Source organism: Filicampus tigris, chromosome 16, assembly GCF_054856515.1.
Source record: "Filicampus tigris isolate MCC_2025a chromosome 16, RoL_Ftig_1.0, whole genome shotgun sequence".
In the NCBI taxonomy this organism is placed as follows: Eukaryota; Metazoa; Chordata; class Actinopteri; order Syngnathiformes; family Syngnathidae; genus Filicampus; species Filicampus tigris.
The window spans coordinates 5,897,888-5,919,131 of NC_141232.1; the positions used below are offsets into that span (position 1 = coordinate 5,897,888).

Genomic DNA, 21,244 nt, shown 5'->3' on the forward strand with positions numbered 1-21,244 from the left:
TATTATTCAGTTCGTCGTTTTATTTGAATATACGATGTGTCGGGACAGGAGGATTGTGCTCAATGAGAGAAATATTCAAGGCCACCCATAATTTTCCAGGCCCACCCATTAGCCACGTTCTGGCTTCCGCCCCTGGTGTGTTTGAGCAGTCCGCTCAGCAAATAAATCCAAACATACAAAGGTCACGCAAGTGCACAATCAGACAACAGGCTTAGCTGGTTAAGAAAAATAAAGTTTTTTATTTTCTGAAGCTCTACACTCACATTTGAAAACTGCAGGTTTGGTGACATTTAACAAGACAATTTCAAGTATTATTTGAACATTTCTGCAAAGAACAAAAAAGTTACATAGATACAGAGCTCCAGATTGAACTTTTTTTTATTTACTACGTGCAGAGTGGCCCTTAACCTGAAATTTTAGGGACGCAAGTAGAAAATTAAGGGGTGCACACTGTAAATCAATGTTTTTTTCCGTGTTTTCCTCCCACATTACAAAAACATGTTAGGTTCACTGAAGACTCTAAAATTGTCCATAGGTGTGAATGTGCGTGGGCAGCGACCAATGGCTGGATAGATGGATTAGCTTTATCAGCAGAAGCAAATTTCAATTTGTGAAGTTATTATACAACCCCGAGCTATAAACATCCCATCAACACATAACAAATACACACACGAAACTCAAACTGACTCAGACCAAAGCCCTGTATAATCTATAAGTATTGCTTTGGCGCCATCTTGGGACATGCTGGTGCCAAAGAACTACATTGAAGTGAGTTGATGAGCTTCATGGGGTGTTTTGCCACCCTCTTGTGGTATGCATGCCCTCTCTGAAATACAATACAATCTCATACAATACAGAATATATGCCTGTGGGTATCATTATATTGAATGTCGCTTCTTAAAACCGAACATGGCTCCCAAATAAAATACGCGAATCGGCAAACTGGGGGATGCCGAACCGCATATGCGAGGGTTCAGTGCATCACATTTGAGTGGGTGCAAAGGTGCTGAAATTTCCTTTGGTTTTGGATTAAAAGATTCTCCTCAGTGACGCCTGACAGCACACAGCCGGTGAGGCGTGGGACCGAGGGTGAAGCCCACCACGGGCTTCAAATCCAGCTCGTCCTCGGAAATCCCGGGCGGAGGAGTGAAGCGGAAGCGCTGGAGGAGGGACGTGAAGAAGAGAAAAAGCTCCATCCGGGCCAGACTCTCACCTAGACACGCTCTTCGGCCTGCGAAGGGGATGTATGTCAAATGGTGATGTACTGCCCTCTTGTGGAGAAAGTGTTGTTTTTTTGAGTAGCTCGTTGCTAAACACTAGTTAAGACAGAAAAGGCGGAGACGGTTCAAGAGTGTACATACGGTGAGCGTACCTGCAGAGAAGGGCAAGAAGGCATCCCTCTTGACGAAGTTCCCCTCCTCATCCAGGAAGTGGGAAGGGTTGAACGTGTTCGGCGTCTCCCATTCGCTCTCATCGTGGAGGACGGAAGTCAGCAGAGGCAGGACGGTGGTCCCCTTTGAGCGAAAAGTGCCAAGATAAAATTGGCTTGCCATTGCGTTGACACACCACCACCAGCGAATTGGAGGAACAGCTCACAATCCAAAGCATACCACAACTTGAGTACCTCATGACGGCGGTAGTGTTGCCATGCTATATCGCGGTTTACCATTCACGCCCCTGCTAAAGATCACGTTCATTGGTTTTGATTTTTTTTTTTTTTTTTACAGTGCAGTAAAGCAATTTGTCACAGTCCAAATACGGCAACACACGTGACAGATGCGCAGCCTCCAAGAAGCACACCTTTTGGATGAAGTATCCCTGGAAAGTGATATCTCGGCAGGTTCGGTGCAGGATGGCCATGGGGACGATGTTGGCCATCCTCTGCGTCTCGTGGATGACGGCGTTCACGAAAGGAAGGTTCTTGCGGTCCTCCACTTGGACCTGTCGGTCTCCGACCACTCTGCTCAGCTCCTCCTGGACTTGATCTGCGGGTGAGATTTGAAAAAAAAACTGAATACAATTGTCACCTGTAAGAACTCGCACATCAGTGTCATGATGGGCACCTTGAATTTGAGGGTACTTGGCCATGAAAAGCAGACTCCAGCAAAGCGTCTTGGCTGTAGTGTCAGTGCCCGCTCCGAACAAATTAATCACGCTGCTGACCAGGTTTTCGTCGTGGTAGTGCTGCTTTTGGGTTTCGTGCTCCAGGAAAAAAAACACACACATACTGTTGGAACTTTAATCTTGATTTGTTGTGATGTCGCTGCAAATGTGAGGGCATTACGGGGGCAGGGCGCATCTGTTCAATGAAAAGATAGCATCCTACCTCCAGATTTTTCATGCGTGTGCAGAAAACATCGATAAAGCCCCTGCAAATGTCAGGGTTAAGCGTCTCCTTCAGCTTGGCTATAATGTTTCTTGTGTGCTGCTTGTTTATGTCCATGTTACGCATCAAATCCCTCCAGGTTTTGAGACAGGGGCCCAGCCAGGGGAACAAATTGTACATCTGTCATGGAGCACAAAAAACAAAACAAAAAAAAGTTCATAGGTTCAATATGACTATACTGGTTAAAAATAGCCCTTTGAGTTGTATTATTATTTTATCACTATGAATTATCACTTTATTTTTTATTTTGAGGCGGTCCTTGGTGTGAAAAGTATGAGAACCACTGCAACAGAAGATGCGGGTATACATAAGCAGCACAGAATTACTTGTAGGCATAGCTTTTTAGGCATTTTAAGTCAACATATGAGTCATATTAGTACCGTGATAGCAGCCGATCCAGCCAGAAGGTTGCTCTCAAGGTCTCTCTCGACCATGTCTTTGAAAACCTTGTCTTGGTATTCAAACCTCTTTCCGAATGTGATCGCCGAGACAATATTAGAAGCTGCGTAGGTAATGATGGTTGCGTTGTCAAAGGCTTCACCTGAGAGGAATAAAAATGCGTTAGAAACCATCGTAACGGACTGTCATGTTTCCTCGTACTACATCTACAATGTGTTTCAAAAGAGTGTTAATTCAACCCTTTCATGCAAAGTGGTCACTACAGTGGACAGCTATTTAAAAGTTGCTTTCCCCTATATTAATTAAACTAAAAAATATATTTATATTTTAAATAACATTAAATCATAATTAATGCTTGAAAGGGTTACAAATATTTTTTTAAATTTAGATTAATTAATATAGGCGAAAGCAACTTTTAACTAGCTGTCCACTGTAGTGACCACTATGCATGAAATGGTTAAGTGTGATTTCTGTACCTTTGTGTCGCTCAAATTCCTCCATGAGGAAGTGACACTCCTCAATGATTTTCTCCTCACTCAGCCTCTTGCCCATCCCGAAGTCCCTCAACGTTGTCAAGGCGAAACGTCTCATTTCCTTCCATGAATCCCCGTTGGCAAATATGATGCCTGGAAGCAAGCAATACCAATAGAATATGTATGTGAGGTGCAGGTATTATTTTGGTCCACTTGGGATCACCATCCTCACATTCTACAGTACAGTACTCTATCAGTGACACACTGAATTGTGTGCGACTTTTAGTTAAAACAAGGCATTCTGATAAATATTGTGTTTGTGGAATTAATCCACAATTAATAAAGAGTTAATCCACCTGTTTTTAGCCATCTCCGGCGGCGGCCATTTTGTCACTTCTGTCGACTGAAAATGACATCACAACTACTCAGGGCTCAGGTCACGACCAATCACGGCTGACCCGTTTTCTGAAGCTGAGCTTCATTCAAAGCCAAAATGTTATCAAATACAGAGTAGTCACTCTATTGTACTATCAATTTTAAATACCATGTCCTTGGGTCAAATCGTAGAATAGCGGATTCATGTCTCTGTCCCCGAATTCCTCGGCATTGTTGATGAGAGCCTCTCTGACTGTCTTGCTTCCGGCCAGGACCACAACCTTATTGGGTCCAAAGTAGACGGTGAAAACTGGTCCATAGGTTTTGGACAGCTGCCAAAGAAAGTTTACTTCAATTAAAATGTAACCCTTCTCTTCACTTCTTAAAATCAAAATGCTGTCATTTATTTGCCACATTCAAGTGCATATCAGACATCTGTTTCTGGAGAGTAATAAGATTACATGGACTCACTTTGCTGTTATTTCAGTTCAGTACAGCATACAGGTAGTATTTTATGAAAAACATTTCAGTTAAAAAGAACGTAAAGAATTTAACAGTTTTTGACACGTTTTTTTTTTAGCTTCATTGGACATTGTGCATTTCCCTTTAAAGAGCTGAAATTCAAAATGATAAACCAGACAAATGTTAATGGTTAAAAAAAAGTAAGGTGAAGGTTAAGACAATACAGCCAACAGCACTTGCTTGCTAGACACAGAAAAATTCCCTCACATTGAAAAGCGACTCGTCCATTCTCTTGAGATCCATCTGAAGAAGGTTACCGAACAGGGGGAGCGGTCTGGGGCCCGGTGGATCCAACTTGGGCTTGCTTCGCAAATTCAAGCTGGTGTAGAGAAGGTGGACGGCCAGCAAGCCCGCTAGGGCCCCCGACAAGGAGAGCAAAACGGGAGTCTGCAGGAGTTCTTCAAACATCTTCTGGAATGCATCAACTCGTGTAAATGTAATCTCTGGCTCCATTTAAAGGTTAAGGAGGAGATGACGGATAAAGTTTAACAGTCACAATCAAATGGGTGTGTTATAGCAGCCCGCTCAGCGAATCACCAATAAATTCAAACAGGGGAAAACAAGAATGATACAAAGGTCATGCAAGCACACAATATCAGACAACAACAGGTAGTGTTGACCAATGACCTATTTTTGTGACCTATTTTCGTCTCCATGAAGCTCAAAACTATGACTTTGGCTGTTTAAGTGGCGTAGCAGGTAAAGCAGAAGAAAATATATGCACACACATGTTCATACATATTGCAGTTTTTATTTTTTTTCTTTAGTGTTTTGAAAATGGTCTTATTTAACTGAAAACAGACTAGGTGATTATCTGGAACCTATTTTCGAATTTCCAGCCATCTCTGCTCTCATAAAAAGGAAAATCAAATATTCATTATGGCAGCTTTTTATTATTTCAGCCAAAACAAAATCCAACTATTTTTCTCGAGTGACTGCATTGCATTACACCTTAAAAACTGAGCACGTACATATCATTTTAACATACAGTATCCACATAAAAAAAATATACCTTCTAAAAAGAAGTATCATGATTCATAATCCTCGCTTTTATCTTTATTAAATCCAGATGCTGTCACAAACTTCAAAAGCTGTGTGAACCAAAAGTGCTTTTTCCATTTTACCTGCCCAGGCATGTAAAACTGATTTCCTGAAGGAGAATAAAGCCAAGAAATTGTTTGTGTTTTATGATATGTATTTCAAATGCATGATGGATAATTTACTGACAAGAAATGCCACACAGTATTCGACAACCTATAAGACTTGAGACACTATCCCTCATTCTGATAATTACAAAAAGGTACAGGCAGTAATTTGCATTCAAGGCACATTTTGAAGAGCATTTATGCATCACTGGCGACTGATGGCACACAGCTGGTGAGTCGTGGGATTGAGGGTCAAACCCACAACGGGCGTCAAATCCAGCTCGTCCTCAGAAATTCCGGGCGGAGGAGTAAAGCGAAAGCGCTGGAGGAGAGATGTGAAGAAGAGGAAGAGCTCCATTCGGGCCAGACCCTCGCCCAGACAAACCCTGCGACCTGCAACATTACAGAACCACAATTTCCGTTGTAGGCCCATATATTGGTGGATGTACAGTGTGCGTTTGATGTCTGTATGTTGTGAAGAGGAATTAAATCTTTTAATCTATATACAGTTCATCTCCTTGTCTTTCATTGGACAACTGCGGTGTTTTTGAACACCACTACTCGCCAGCGTGAAGTTAGTAATAGGTAATTGTAGCCAACCGATATTCATTCAAAGGCAAGTCATATCTTATACCTTATAAACATATTAAGTTATTTGACAATCGCCTTGTGATAAATTTACTTAACTTTTCTGCCTTACAAATGAGCTGCTAGCTAGCTTCAGGCTAAAGTTAGCTTTAGGCTGCTAGCGAGCGTCAGGCTAAAGCTTGCGTCGTTGTGCTAATGTCAATTCATGAACTCATGTGTGTTAGCTAGTAGCTACTGTTATATTGTGAACATGCAGAGATTTCTGGTTGGGGTGCAAGTATAACGCGTCGTCAAACTTCGTCATATTGACCCATGTTTGAGTGTCTAAAACATGGAGGAATTTTAGACTACTGGATGCTGTTACCCACACAAAAACCAACAAACAAACCAAACAGGGCCGATACTTGAAATTTGTGGCCATTGCTTGAGAGAAAAGCTTAAGTAAAGGTTAGAGAAGGTCCCTGTGGTTCATATTCATGGCCGCTATTCATGTGGTTAATAAGATGACATAACAGAAATCTATCTGTATTGTTAGGTAGTTAAAGCCATTATAATTTCTTAACGTGGTACTAGTTTGTCAAAATGATTACATTTAGTAAAAACTATTGAATACATGTACCTGTAAATTATTCTTATTAATTAGAAACATTTGACTAAAACCTTATTGAGTTTCCATTGACCAAAACTATACAGACAAACTGAGATGACTAAAATGTGACTAGGATCAATAAGCATTTTCATCCAAAAGACAAACTAAAATGGCTGCCAAAAACAACATAGGTTGGGAATGGTTGTACCTGCGGAGAAGGGCAAAAAGGCGTCCCTCTTGATGAAGTTACCCTCCTTATCCAGGAAGTGGGAAGGGTTGAAAGTGTTTGGCGTTTCCCATTCATTCTTATCGTAGAGTACAGAAGAAAGAAGAGGAATCACGCTGGTGCCCTGTTTGTGAGGGAAAAACCGAATGAGCTCAGTGTGCATCGATGAGCCATGTATCACACGGGAAATTTTTTCGCAATGGCTGAAACGCAAAACCTCCCATCTGCAGGATTTTCTGATTGACGGCTTTCACCTTGACAAACAGTATTCTTCAAAAGTAAACTTCACTGCATTGTCTCGCTACCATTTGTGATTCCATAATATCAATGCTAGTTTTGTTAGCCTGTCTATGGCATTACCTATTATGCATTAGCATTAAGCTAGCAGACTTTCGGCAGGCAGTGGCGTTAAATATTAAGGCCCGACTGATTCATTTTTTTAGGCTGACTGATTTTAGGCTGAAATTCAGATTGTTGGAATCAGTAAAGGTCTGCCGAAGAGCTCATATTGGTCCCCCGAGGACAACCATAACTCCCACGTGGCCCACCATGAAAACAATTATAACGCTCCATCCAACAAGGAAGTGACCTTTTTGATGAAGTAGCCCTGGAAAGTGATGTCCTGGGTGGTTTGGTGCAAAATGGCCATGGGGACGATGTTGCCGAATCTCTGAACCTCGTGGATGACGGCGTTGGTGTATGGAAGGTTCTTGCGGTCCTCGACATCAATCGGGCGATCACCGATCACCCTGCTCAGTTCCTTGTGGACACGCTCTATAAAAATAAAACCACTCACACGCATGTTCACACAATGGACAATTCATAGTGGGGCAGAAGCCCGCTATGATGTTTCATCCCACCCAAAGAGCATTCAGATTATTAAGAGTCCTGTAATATTTGTTTCATTCATCTTGTGTTCCCACCCCCAGAAAAACTGGTTAGTTAAAATTAATTTATCTTTTCGTATTCATTGTATTGTATTTATCTCAGTACATAATTAGTTAATATTTTCATTTTAAGATAAAAAACTGTTAAAATAAAAAATATTCATTTAAAAATTGGTCATCTATTTATTATATATTATTATTTATTTATTATTATTAAATAATTGGGTCAATGATAATTAAAGAAAAATAAGATGAATACAATTTATATTATTATGAAACTTAATACAGAAAAAAATTGTTCCACTTTTTTTTTTTCACCTTATCTACAGAAAACCAAGTCCATCTTTCCATTTCAAAAAGAGGAGAAAACCCAGGCATGCGCTGCTTGGAACCCAGAACCTATAGACTGTGAGTCAAACACACAAACCACTACGGCACTGTGCTTGCTGCCCGTGTGCCTACCTTGTATTTGTGGATATTTGGCCAGGAGCAGCAAGGCCCATTGCAGCGTGGTGGATGTGGTGTCGGTGCCCGCAGCAAACAGGTTGCCCACAACGAAATTCATGTTTTTCTCATTGAAGTGGCTCTGCTCTTCACATTCTTCCTACAGGAAGTGGGAAATCTGTTTTAATACGTAGACCAATCAACATAGAGGGAGGGAGGTCCTCGGGTTGAAGCCGGGTCACAAACCACATGCGATTAATTACTTTGCTCAGTATGCTCACTTATAGTCGTACATTATGATTCCCATTGTATAGTTTTATATCCATGACCTAGTGTTTTTTCAAATAAATATTACGGGTACTTTGGTTCTGACGTACAGCGTGAAAGAATGGGACGGGACTCTGCCGTAAAGTGAGGACCCCCAAGTCACAGGTGCAGCCAAACCTCTTTTTGCTTGCGGACAAAGTAGCAGTCAACGAGTCCCGTGCACATTTCGGGGTTGAGCTTGTCCTTCCGTTGGCGCAAGAGCTCTCCTATCTCCTTCATGTTCTTGTCGCGGTTGCTGAGAATCAGACTCCGGGTTTTGATCCAACGGAACAACCGGGGGAACATGTTGTAGAGCTGCCACACAAACAAAATGGAAATCTTACTGCCGTGTTTCCAATAATGTGATCTGTAAATTGCATGTGTCGATGAAAACAGTGATTCGCGATATTATTGTCATTTATGTGATGACATTTTCAGACTGCTCACAAGATTTTGAAAAAGATAATAAACGTGAATATTTTCAGAATATGTTAGTAATGGTTTGCACCAACAGAAATGGGAAAAATCTGGAATTGTCGTTATATATAACTTATTTAGGCCACATATATTCTGGTCCGGCTCACTCAAATTTGGTCAAAGACAAATTTATTTATATAGCCCTTAATCACAAGAAAGTCTCAAAGGGCTTCACATGCCCGCAGTTGACAAATATTAACGACATCCCCTGATCTTAACCCCCAATGTGGCCCTTAAACTAAAATGACAACCCTGTCTTTAGAGCATCATGGCAGGAGAAGAAAAAAAAAAAAATGCACACATGGAGCTCACCTGGATCTGGATTGAACCAATGACGCGAATGCTCTCATTGTTTCGTTTCACCATGGCCGTGAAGCAAGGATCGCTGTATTCAAATCTGTTCCCGTACACGATGGAGCAGATGATGTTGGATGTCGCCCAACTCAGAGGAGATGTCGTCTCGAAAGGTTGCCCTGAAGGAAATGCTCGTTGACTTCAAAGTTGCTCACATTTCAAAACCATACAGCTAATCAAACATGTGCCGGCGTGATTTTTGTAGCACTTTTCATGTGTTAAAAATGCAACACAAATAGCTGTTTGAGATTGCATAAGTCGATGTGCTCTACTTATTTTACCCTATCAAATCGATTGCAATTTGCTGACATGAAACATGTCACAGTTATCCAGTGTGAGAAAGGTGCATTATATAAAGCGATAACACGATCAAACAGAACAGAAGTCATCATAAAATGACAAGGCCAGAGTTGAATTACTCACCTTTATGACTCTCAAAAAGTGGAATGAGATGATTACACTCCTCTAAGACTTTGTCCTGCGTCAGTCTTTTGCCCATGCCGAAGTCTCGCAGCGTGGTGAGGGCAAAACGTCTTAATTCTTTCCAGGAATCCCCATTGGCAAAAATAATGCCTGTGAAAGATAAAAATTTTTATCTATACAGGTGAAAAAAGTGAAGTTAGCAGAATTTCGTTTTTCTCCGAATGTTTTTTGTTAAGCTACATGACATTTTTAAAAAACTAACACAAAGAATATAACACCGGTCAACACGCATTTTGATGCAAAGAAAGTTTCAACGGTTCCAGGGTATTCTGATGTTGCTGAATTCGAAAATGACATTGATTTTCCCGAATTTGGACAATGGTAAATACAATACAGTGTTCATTCCTCTCAAAATGGCCCTTTGCAAAATACCTTTCAAAATCTGTTAGCTCCATCCAGAATTGGCTACAATTTGCCACAGTGTCGTTTGGACATCAACAGACGCGTTTTTGGTTTGCGCTGCTGCCTCATCATAGACAGACTTTACAGTAGACTAGAGCAGGCTAAAGTGCATCAATGTGGCGGCCATGTTTATCGGCGAAACTTTCCTATTAAAACAAAGTATGGACAAGGTATGGCCGTCATGTTAGCAGGGTAAAGAGTTCCTTCAAATGTAAGGAGTATTGACGTTAGCTTAGCATCGCTGAGAACACAGCAGCTCCACAGGAGCATGTCGTGTCAACCTATTCATAACTACGGCTGTTGTTTTTACTGAAGCCAGCAGTGTACACGTGCTTCGACCATCTATTTTTTGTACCGGTACACAGTTATTTTTTTTTATCCACATTTTTATCCTTATCCACGAGTACGACTTCTAATTAACGGAGGTGAAAAAAGGAAGTGCTAACATTGCGGCTCATGACCGCGATAAACCTTTGATAAACATTTCCAACAGTTTGAAGCTTTTTTTAAGAAAAAAACACTTTGTACTGTATTGGGGGTTTTTAGGCCACGAAAAAAAAATAATTCAATAAAACAATTGGCTCTAACGGACGAGCCCTAACCACACAATCAATCAAATCGAGGTCCCACTGTATATTGAATTTAAAAGTGAAATACAAAGGACTGTAATTAGGCAGTGATTCTTTCCCGTACCATGAGACGCAGCCTGCGTCCCACTAGAGTGGAACGTGTACCACACTTTGAGAATATGGAATGTGCAAAAACAAATAAGGTCAAAGGACTTGTCCTACCATGACCCTGACTGTTATCGTAAGCAATAGGTTGGATAAAGCGCTCTCCAAACTCCACCGCGTTGCCGACCAGAGCCTCTTTGACCGCCTTATATCCAGCCAGCACCACCACTTTTTGGGTGCCCATGTAGACGGTGAACACCGAACCGTAACGTTTTGCAAGCTACAAAAAGAGAACAAGTTCAACCGTAGCTTAAGAGGAGACGTCTGAGCGAGCGGGAAGTTGCACAATTACCTGACACAGGCTTCTGTCGGGTCGCGTGAGATTCATTTGCAGCAGGTTGCCAAGCAGCGGCAAAGGCCTCGGCCCCGGAGGCTCTTTCTTTCCGTCCTGCTGTGAGCTGAAGCGCCCCGAGGTGAAAACCAGGAGGAACAGCGCGGCGATGCACACCAGCACCGGCGTGGCGCTGGATGTAAGCAGGGCGGACGAAGCGTCTTCCAAAGGAGACATGTTGCCTTCGGGGAGGACTCGGGTCTTTGTGACACTCTGATTGCTGTCTCGCCGGCTTTATTTGGAGAGCTCAAACAGCCTCGCCCACTTTTGCTCGGAAGGGGAGCCTTTGCGCAGTTGTGAACATTTACAGGTTTGGCAAGGTACCAAGAGGTTAACCATTTGAATTTAGTTGAATGAAAACAACCACTTTAGCTTTTAACTACAAAGTAAGGTATAGTCATTGGCTCATTAGATTAGGAGGTAATACAAATTAAATAATAAACTAAAAGTGTTCCTTTAGATCACAGGTGTCAAACACAAGGCCCGGGACCAGCTCTGGCACGCCACATCATTTTTGGCGGCCCGCAAAAGCAAATCATGTGCGTCAACTTCCATGACCCTTTCTAAAATCTTTTAATAAATAAATAATAACGTTGGCATTTGACACACTTTTTACAGTAACTTGAACAATAATTGAAAAAAAACAAAAAAACTAAGTAATATATTAATTTCTTGTGTATTATGTAATGATACAGACAATTAAATATTTATTTGCAGAGCTGGGTGACGGACCGGTCCGTCCGTTGTAGTGTGCTTTCAATGACCGCTCCACTTGTGTAACTGCTGAGAATGTAAATTACAAGCTGCTTACAAAAGAGAGCTGCCCTGTGCCGGCGCTTCGTTCTGATTGTTGGCCCGAGGCGGGTGGCATGATTTGATTCAAGTCGATACAATCCCGTATTTTGAATCAAAACCGATTTTCTCATGCAACGGGTTTTCATTACACCCCCAGTATGTGTGCTTAACAGAAAACAACAGCACGGTTGCTCCCATTTGCATAGGGCGTTATTTAATGTAAAAAGGAAGATGACAATACATATACAGTCAACAGGATGGGCTCCAAACAGTTACAATGATGTCAACATTCCCTTATTAAATATCTTACAGCATATCTCACCATCAGCAGTGCGAACCCCCACTTTTCTTTTCTGCGCTCGACTAATATGCACTTTTGATTCAAGTCGTGCATAGAAGCTATGATCTGTGCAAAATACAATTAAAGAAACAATTAAAACAGTGTGAAAAAAAAAAAGAGAGGTTACACGTGTTAAATAATCTTTGTGGAATGTCAGACCTTAGGAAAGCCCTGCGAAAGCATCTCATGCTGCCAACATAGTGGATCGCTGCTTTTTTTTTTTTTTTTTTGCTTGGTGAATACATTCATCTCATATCTGCCGCGCAATCAAACACCACGAATGATATTGTACATCAGCTATAAGGTCAGAGAGATTACTACTGTAACAATTCCTTTGGAATAGGAATACATACGTCTTTTTAGAAGTGCAAAAAAGGCTTCGTAGGAATAGGCTCTGAATGCGGATTGAAAAGAGGAATAAACAGCCCCGTTAGCGAAAAGGCATTCAAAGTGGAAAAAGCAGCTTTACATGAAACACGAGGCATTTGCAGCTTGTCCAGAAGCACGTGAACTCTCGAGGAACTCTCTCTATTGTAGCCTATCAGACATTGATTTTAAAATGTTATATACGTTACAGTATATACAATCTAATCCTCACATGCACACAAACAGCTTGATGTTTGTTTTTTTGGGTGCCACGTCTATCACATGTTTTAAAGGAGCACATATTGAGAAGTATACAATGAGACCTGCAAAGTGGACGCCATATTTTTTTTGCTCTAAATTCAAAAACCTTTAGTCCCCAATTCTTACCAAAAAGTTTTCAAGCTCTCCCAGTTGAAGTTTACTGACAACCTAATCGAATTACACGCTGTGTATTTAGCCCAACTTTCCCTTATGAAAGTCAGCTAGCTTAAAGCTACCACATAATAAGAAACATCATAGACAGGCTAATGAAAATAGCATCAATATGACAGTAATCACAAACCTTGAAACAAGTTAACAGTTTATGATGGTCTTTTGTGTTTTATCCGTAAAGCTACAACATGTGTAGTAAGCCCGCGTATTTTATACTGCCACCTGGTGGCCAGAGAACGTACACCAGAGACGGAGCACCTATTGAATTAAAGCATGAAATTGTGATGCTCAAACTGTAATTTGAACCCATTGTAAAAAAAAAAAATAATAATTACAATTTGCGATTCTTCTTCTTCTTCACCAAGCCTTTCAACACAGCACATCTACCAGCGTGCTGCAATAAAAAAAAAAAATACCACCCTGTATTGGGTTTTGAGTTTACACATGCGATATACTTAGCTGTATTTTTTTTTTTTTTGAACCACAAAATCATGGCATGAATGTCATGAATTAAGTTGATGACAGGTTACAACATTTTTTGTATTTTGTGGGGCTGGAAGAGATTAATAGCATTTCAATGGACAAAGAGAAATAATCCTAAATCAAGGTATAGCTGTACAGCTAACTGATATTTAATAACTGTATTGCTCATACTGTACTGCGCAGCCGGGATCTGCCGACTGACTTTTGTCTCTTTTGTACCACTTTAAAGGCGTTCCACTTGGAGGTCCCACCGTACCAGAATGGATGTTCACGATAAAACTTTCTTCTTTTTTTTTTTTTTTGTCGATAAGCGGCTCGGATAATGGATGGATGGATTTGAAATACCATTCTCTCTGCCAATCATCTCTTAGCATGCAACAAAAACTGTAAATGCTCTGCCCTTTGACTTTTTTTGTACTATGAACACATCACATGATTTTGCACCTGGCAACATTTAGAGGCTTGAAACAAAAGGCAAGGAAAAAAACAAAGGAAAAAAATAACCCTCATTGGTTAGATAAGGCTTTGAGGTGTGCAACAATCATTAACATATCAAACAGTGGTTCTTTTTTTTTTTTTTTGTAGTCCTTTGAAACATGATCCTAAAATAAGGTTTTAAATAATACGCACACGCGCGCAAATACAGTTGGACACAACTCAGCAGCAACGCATGACATCATTGCCTTTGAATTTACTAAAAAGATAATAAAAAGAGGTAACGGTGGGTAGCCAAACCGCTCCAAGTCTGTTACGCAACAGTGGTGTGATGCAATCAAACAGACTGCGCCAAGTCCAGGTAGACTGGTCACTCACACACACTCGTACAAAGAAGGGCAAAGGACAGATGGGTGTCGGACGGGTGTCGGACGGGCGTCTGGACGGACGGACGGACGGACGGACGGACGGGCCTTACTTCCTCCTGCCGTCGTTGCAGTGTTGGAATTGAGCAAAGCTGAGAAAGACCTGCTCCAGTGAGATCTGACTCACGCAGTAGTCCTCGATGCTGTACTTCTCTTTGGCTGTCTCCAAGGTGCCAAACACCTTCGGAAGGGACACAGAGTGTCGGGTTTAAAAACACACCATTTCCTAAAGTGGCGCTGTCTGTGTAGTCAACCAAATTTACGAAACTCCACTAGCGTCATCCTAACAATGCAAAAACGCCAAAGAGGGGCTAACAAAATTAGCATCCATGTTGTGGTGTTATAACCCTTCAAGAAACGGATTATTGAACACAAATAGTGGAGCAACAGTTGTAGACAGATAATATAACTGTACTCAGGCACATTTTCTTTATATCTTTATCATCTGAGAAAATGATTCAAATTACTGCATCTTACTGTGGAGCTGTGACCTCACACATCTCGCACGTTAAATTGAAGCAAAGAAATGTGGCAAAAATTAACATCAATTTAGGGTTCCCCAACCCAAACTCAAGAGCACATTTCACTGTTGACAATACCTGTGCCCAGGTCAGCGTCCTGTCTGTCAAATGATAGTGGACCATGCCCTGGTGTTCATCCTTCATTTGACTTCCTGTAAGCGAAGATAAATTGAATGTGTGAAGCCATTCCATGGAAATTAGGATGAAGTAAAGTCCATTTCTTTTCACCGGTGGTCTGACCTGGGAAAGTGGTTTCGATGAAGTCTTTAAAAAGCTTCAGGTCGCTGTCCTCCAACTCAGCGTCCACGTGCACTTTAGCCAACAGCGTGTAGCCGCTGCCGAACTTGCTCTTTAGGTGCTGTGGGCTCCCGAGGCACTTGAATTGCCCGTTGACCATCACAGCCAGTCTGGTGCACAGCGCCTCGCATTCCTCCATACTTGGGGGCGGGGGGGAGTACGTTCAGTCAGACTCATGACACCTGCTTAAAACTGGATGCCCGCAATTTTACGGCGTTTGTAGATCATTCACTCGATGACTCACCTATGCGAAGTGATGATGATGGCCTTGCCGGACTCCCGTGTGCGAGTCACAGCGTCCCACAGCAGCCTCCTGGCCACCGGATCCATGCCGGTGGAGGGCTCATCCAGGAAGATGACCGGAGGCCCCCCAATGAGAGCCATGCCGGCGCTCAGCTTCCGCTTGTTGCCGCCGCTGTGTGTGCATGGCGGCAATTAACACACACGTGTTCACAAGTGCTACATTGGCTCCTTGTGGTTGTTCTTTACTAGCATTTTTGAAAGTGGATTTAATTGTAGCCAAACTAGGGCAAACTAGGATTTTTGGAGAGAGGTTTCCGTCATTCCAAATGGATCTTTGCTGACACAGCTGCAAAGAGCCAGTTTGCTAAAGCGCAGTGATTTTTTTTTTTTTAAATAAGCTGCAAGTGACTTTGATATCTGCTAAGATATAAAATGAGCGGAATCATTTTCACATGGTTGTCCTTATGACAAGAAGGAAGCCTGCTGGAATGCAATCGCAGGGTCAATCATGTATATAACATTGCCAAAGACATGTTGCAAAAGTAGTCACTTATTGACATGATGGAAACTTTTGACCCCAGGTATGTGCTTCCCAGCTGCAAATATTTTTGCAGAGGTTGCCTTTCCCAGGCATGTGCACAGACAGTTTTGGTGGTCAAGCACCTGCCATTTTGCCCGGATGAGAAAATTTATTACATTTATTTATTTATTATTATTATTTTTTTTTTGCTTTGTGTTATGAGGTAAAATTTGGGGTATGCGCAAATCTCTGTTTCAGATTTTCTTCTTTAGAATAATGTCATTGTCAGATTTTTTTTTGAAGAAGTGAAGGAGAAAAAAAAAAAATCTATCAAAATCAGAAATAAGACTTTTAAGAAAAAAGGGACTTTATTTTAAGGCCGTATCGCCCGGCCCTTTGACTTGTACAGAAAAACCTTGCAATTTTGGCTCACCTGTAGCTGCGCACCAGTTTATCCGCGTGTGGCTCCAACAGCAGAGACCTCAGCACGTTCTCCACGCAGCCCGACACGTACTTCTCGGGTATTCCTCGGAGCCTGGCGTACATGCTGAGGGTTTCTCGGCCCGTCATATGGTCCAACACGGCGTCAAACTGAGGACAATATCCAATGCGCTGTTGCACCTATGAAACAAGAGACAAATGCCTTAACCGGTGGTGACTGCATGAAAAAGTAGAACATGTATTCTATATTTAAGTATGAATTGGATGTGTAGCAATAATATTGTCTCCTAATCTTTCTTCTTTAGCTAGATACACTGCTGATTCTAAAGCTAGCTCAGGTAATGTACGGTAAGATGGCTAGCTAGTTAATACACATACTTCATCTATCTTGTTCGCTAAAGCTATAGCTAGCTAAGGCATTTTCATCACAAAGTTAAAAATTCTGAGGGAGTTAACACACATCCATCCATCTACCTACCTAGTGTATCCATTAGCTTGCTAATGCCCACCTCCCTTAAAAAAAACATTCAAAATTTGAGTTTACGAATGCCAGGCCACATATATGCGCTGGTTCACCGCAACCCGCTTTTACAATGGACATCCAGCGGACAGCAAATACCTTCTTTATGTCTCTCAAGATGCTGTATCCGTCAATGTAGGCATCCCCAGAGGTCACGCTCTCATCGCCGGTCAGCATCTTGAAGGTGGTGGTCTTCCCTGCGCCGTTAAAGCCCAGCAGGCCAAAACACTCTCCTTTAGACACGGCCAAAGACAGGCGATCCACAGCAAGAAGAGGCTGTCCGCTGCAGTACACCTGAAGAGAAAGACAATCTAATTTTACAAATTCTGATTCTTTAAAAAAAAAAAAAAAAAAAAACTTGCATAGTTTGATTGAGGAGGGAGCTGACGAGAGTTATTTTGGGGATAAAATTGCTTTGAACTTCTCTCGGTTTTATAATTTCATTAACTTTTTACAGTTTATGAACTCTACTGTGAATTTCTCAGGTTAAAATGAAAACTATGAACTTGAGATACTAGGTTGAGCGTCAGAGTTGAAGTTAATTAGGCGAAGCAGCACAGGAGGGTCATAGACGGGGACACTATCAACTCTACTCCATGTTTCTGGAGGTGTTTTATCATACATCCATATTATTCAAAAAGCACAACCTTACACACAGCTGAGTAAATGACAATGACCTGTACTGTTAAACATTTATGTAATCTTGATATGAGTGTTCAAAGAGGTCATTTAAAAAGTTTGTAAACTAGTTCAAGTAAACTTTAGCATGCCACTGGCAGCTTTAATCATATTCAACAGAAGCCACTTTACGCGGAATGTCAAGGTTACCGGATATCGTCCCAAACGAGCTAAAATTCAGTTGTGACTAGTGAAAATGCGGGGGGGGCAAATAACTCTGGAAAACCACCAGCCCCACAAGTGTGTTAAACATATTCCAATTCACACAAACAAAGCAAGTAGCCCAGGGTTGCACACCTTGCTGAGCTCGTGCAGAATAAGGGGGCTCCCGAGCATGGACTCCACCATGGGCTGACACTCAAGAACCCGCTTCCTCTCATCTGCTACATCTCTGTCCTCCGGAAGCGACGCATCCCCTATAAAAGATAACTAACACACAAAAGAGCATTACGGTGAATCCTCGTTCACAAATCACAATAGGTATTCAATTATGAATAAATAAACTACAAAAATGTTGACGGGACATCTGTTTGCAAATTTTTGCTACTCATGGCTGGCCCGCAAATACTGTAGCTGTTTGAATAAAACGTGCATAATCTCATTGGAAAGTGCTTTGAGCAGTGTTCCCCCCCCCAAAAAAAAAAATCGCAACCTGTTTTCGCATCCTGTACGTGGAGGAGAGGAGTCGCCGGAGAGAGCGGACGCACTGCAGCTCGATGACAAACAGCAGAACAATGAAGACGATGCCTTGGATCAAGAAGGCCACCAGGAAGCGTCCCACGCCAGGCTCAGACATGGCAAAGTAGTTGGATTGGTACGTGATATCTAACATGAGCGAAACGGGAAGCGGAAATGTTTACATGACAAATACAGCGCTGGGAAAAAGTATTGGCACGCTTCTCAAATTCGTACTTTTTCGCATAATATCCCCATTTTGTTTAAGATCATCAAACAAATATAAATAGACAAAGATACCACAACTAAACATAAAATGCAAGTTTAAAATGGTAGTTTGACTTAAGTATTACACATTTCAATTGTGAAAATGGTGAGTGTGGGTAGCTCATGTCGCTCTTGTTACAATAACAGAGCACATACTGTACTAAAAAAAAAAAACTTTAATAACTTACTTAAGTACTTGCAGATGGCCTCGGTGACTGGGTTGGATGTGCAAAATGAGATTAATTCGTAGTTCTGGTAGAACTGAGAGAAGGACATTCCCAGACAATAATTTGGGAAGATCAGAAACACCTTGTCCAGTAAGCGGGACATGTTCTGCAGCTTCAACTCTGGGGAAAAAGGAAATTTTTTTCTGCTCATTACACCGCATTATATTGTAATAATAGTTGAAAATGACACTCGGCGTAATTTAAAAGCAATCATTTAAATTATGTAATTTGTGTTCATTGTTGCATTGTGGAATTTAGTAAAAGAAAAAAAATATATATATATATATCTCTGGTTTGGACCTTCCAAAACTGTCCCCTTGCTCACCTGGGATGGTCATGATGGTGACGGCCAGGAAGGTGGCGGTGCCGGAGATCATGTTGAAGATGGTGAGGCGGGTGTAAGCGGTGGCGGCGGAGGAGAAGAGGAAGCTGAGCAAGTACATGAGCGGCACCACGGCCCAGCCGTACAACAGGAGCATCAGCAGCACGTCAACCAGGCGGTTGTCCAACACGAAGGCGTCCACGCTGAAGGCCTGGAACACGACCTGCCAGAGAAATGATGGTGCCAAAACAAAAGCGATGCCATGTCGAAACACGTTCCTAAGTATTAGTCAATAGTGAACCGGGAATATGCGGGGGATTAGTGTCTTAAAAAGCCCATTACTGACCAACATGAGGAGGCACGGCAACAGGAAGTTGACCAGGTCCCACAGCAGCGCCGAGAACCAAAAGTTGGACAGGTAGACGCCGCTGACCTTCTGCACGTGTTTGGACTTGATGGCCGACTCGGTGACGAGCAGCAGTGCAAAGGTGCTGGACAGAGAGGCCATCCCGTACATCAGGTTGATGGCGATGATGAATCCCGTTTTTCCCCTTCGGAAAGAGGAAATGAGGATTCGTGTTAGGAAGGAAATTGAAAATGAATACCAATCATGTCAGTTGTGTCTTATTGGACAATGTATAACCCCACAACTAATTGACATACTCCGTGAGCTGGCTCTGGGCGACTTCGGATAGGTTGCGCGGCATCGGGTAGTTTCCCGTGTGGATGGAAGCGTTGGGCCCGGCGAGAAGCCGGAACAGAGCGTTGTCCACCATCATGAGAGCCGTGGCGGGCGTGTGGTAGCCCTCGTTGTTGAAGTACGCCGTGGCCTCGGCAAAGTGCTTGCTGCTGCCGCGGAAAGCGGCGCCCACCACGCAGCGCTCGTTAAAGCTGCCGCCCTCTTCCTCCGCCTGGGTCAGGATGTAATTGGTAAAGTCTTGAGAGGAGAGAAGGGGATGAAGAAATGAGCGGGGTTGGGAAAGTTACGTGTCATCAGTAAATTAACATTTTTTCATCATGTGTTCTGTTTCTCATTGTTTGTACAAAGGATGAACATCAAGGGGTGCTAATAATTGTTGCAGACATGATTTGATGTAAAGGAATTATTTCTTAAGGTGGGATTTTGTTTCCCCCGACTGAATAAAAGCATTTGAATTAAAGGTTGTATTTTTTATCTTTTTTTGGTCATGTATTGTTTACAAAAAACGGACACACTTAGAACCCCTCATGCCGTTTTCACAAAGCTTACCCGTGATGTTAACGAGCTGGCCGTGCTGCGCGAGGAGCTGCGAGCTGTAAACGTTGGCCAGGCCGGCGGCCAGGGCGCCCGCCCCTCTCTGCAGAGCGACGGGAACCCGGGTGGAGCCGTAACGACGCAGCTCCAGTCCCAGCTGAGGGGCGTTCTTGTGGTTGGGGAGGGTGCGCGCCACCATTAACGCCACCACGGTGAACACTAAGGGGATGAGAAACTGGGCCACCATCACCTTCCAGTTTCTCCAGCTGTACAGCGCCCTCTTCAGGAACATGGCGTAAAACTGCTGCAGGTAAAGTCTTGCCTGATGGACGAGGGGAGGGAAAAAAAAAGCTTTTATTGAAAACTCTCCATCGAAATACTTAGCTTTATTTCATCTCACCCCCGTGTTCAGTTTGATGTTGGAGCAGTCCTCGGAGATGAGAGTCCCGCTGTCGGTGAAGTCGGTGACGTCGGTCATGCCGCTGATGCTGCTGGCGTCGTCCGTCGTCCAGTCGTGCGAGCGTCGTTCGTGCTGGTACTGCAGGGCAGGCAGTTGGATTGCCTGGATGTCCAAACTGGAATCCACCAATTTGCCCACTCTGAACACACAAAGCAGAAGCTGTCGATAAAACCTTTTTTTTGGGGGGGGGGGGGTCAAAGAACCCCAGGTCATTTTTTGCACTCTCTGTTCCCAGTAATTGTCAACAATTAAGAGGTTCGATAGACAGTGAGACAAGATAGAGCAATAGAGATTGCAAGAAATAGAGCGATAAAGAAATTGAGAGAGAGTGCGATAGAAATAAAGTTAAGTTGACAGTTGAATAGCTTTTGACCCATTTCCTTCACTAGGCAACCTCTCGCGAATCATCATTTTTAAGAAAATAGATACCGTACATAAAATA

The 21,244-nt window shown here is 42.5% G+C and overlaps 2 protein-coding genes across 5 annotated transcripts in view; both read right to left on the reverse strand.

Annotated features, from left to right (window-relative positions):
- Positions 1-219: 219 nt before the first annotated feature.
- LOC147134333 (cytochrome P450 2K1-like) lies at positions 220-4,668 on the reverse strand. Its single transcript, XM_086055239.1, has 9 exons — positions 4,363-4,668; positions 3,803-3,965; positions 3,262-3,411; positions 2,767-2,927; positions 2,327-2,506; positions 2,064-2,202; positions 1,801-1,985; positions 1,373-1,514; positions 220-1,231 (listed from the first exon to the last, which is right to left on the reverse strand). Exons 1-9 carry the CDS (start codon positions 4,606-4,608, stop codon positions 1,044-1,046), a joined length of 1,554 nt encoding a protein of 517 aa, XP_085911365.1. The 5' UTR covers positions 4,609-4,668; the 3' UTR covers positions 220-1,043.
- A 360-nt stretch (positions 4,669-5,028) lies between these two features.
- Positions 5,029-21,244, reverse strand: part of abca3b (ATP-binding cassette, sub-family A (ABC1), member 3b) — a 33,798-nt gene continuing 17,582 nt past the window's right edge. For 2 of the 4 annotated variants that reach the window (XM_086055222.1, XM_086055223.1), the window contains exons 18-31: positions 20,743-20,941; positions 20,358-20,664; positions 19,772-20,045; positions 19,455-19,659; positions 19,112-19,331; positions 18,748-18,906; positions 18,270-18,442; positions 17,915-18,046; positions 17,039-17,233; positions 16,412-16,599; positions 15,460-15,630; positions 15,159-15,355; positions 14,997-15,070; positions 12,109-14,578 (exon numbers count right to left, since the gene is read on the reverse strand). In XM_086055222.1, coding sequence (XP_085911348.1) covers positions 14,447-14,578; positions 14,997-15,070; positions 15,159-15,355; positions 15,460-15,630; positions 16,412-16,599; positions 17,039-17,233; positions 17,915-18,046; positions 18,270-18,442; positions 18,748-18,906; positions 19,112-19,331; positions 19,455-19,659; positions 19,772-20,045; positions 20,358-20,664; positions 20,743-20,941 — 2,626 coding nt within the window. In that variant the 3' untranslated portion in view covers positions 12,109-14,446. Of the gene's footprint in view, positions 5,694-6,685; positions 6,828-7,292; positions 7,478-8,052; positions 8,195-8,478; positions 8,656-9,129; positions 9,291-9,594; positions 9,745-10,847; positions 11,011-11,082; positions 14,579-14,996; positions 15,071-15,158; positions 15,356-15,459; positions 15,631-16,411; positions 16,600-17,038; positions 17,234-17,914; positions 18,047-18,269; positions 18,443-18,747; positions 18,907-19,111; positions 19,332-19,454; positions 19,660-19,771; positions 20,046-20,357; positions 20,665-20,742; positions 20,942-21,244 lie in introns of those variants that run through there. The other 2 variants (XM_086055225.1, XM_086055224.1) reach the window with 2 other exon arrangements.

Bases quoted from the DNA above. Each gene is read 5' to 3' on its own strand.
- LOC147134333 (XM_086055239.1), bottom strand. From the start codon at position 4,608: ATGGAGCCAGAGATTACATTTACACGAGTTGATGCATTCCAGAAGATG. The intron at 3,412-3,802 runs GTATTTAAAATT...GCTTGCTTCCAG, and splicing joins CGATTTGACCCAAGGACATG to GCATCATATTTGCCAACGGG. The intron at 2,507-2,766 runs GTACTAATATGA...GCTCCATGACAG, and splicing joins CTGGATCGGCTGCTATCACG to ATGTACAATTTGTTCCCCTG.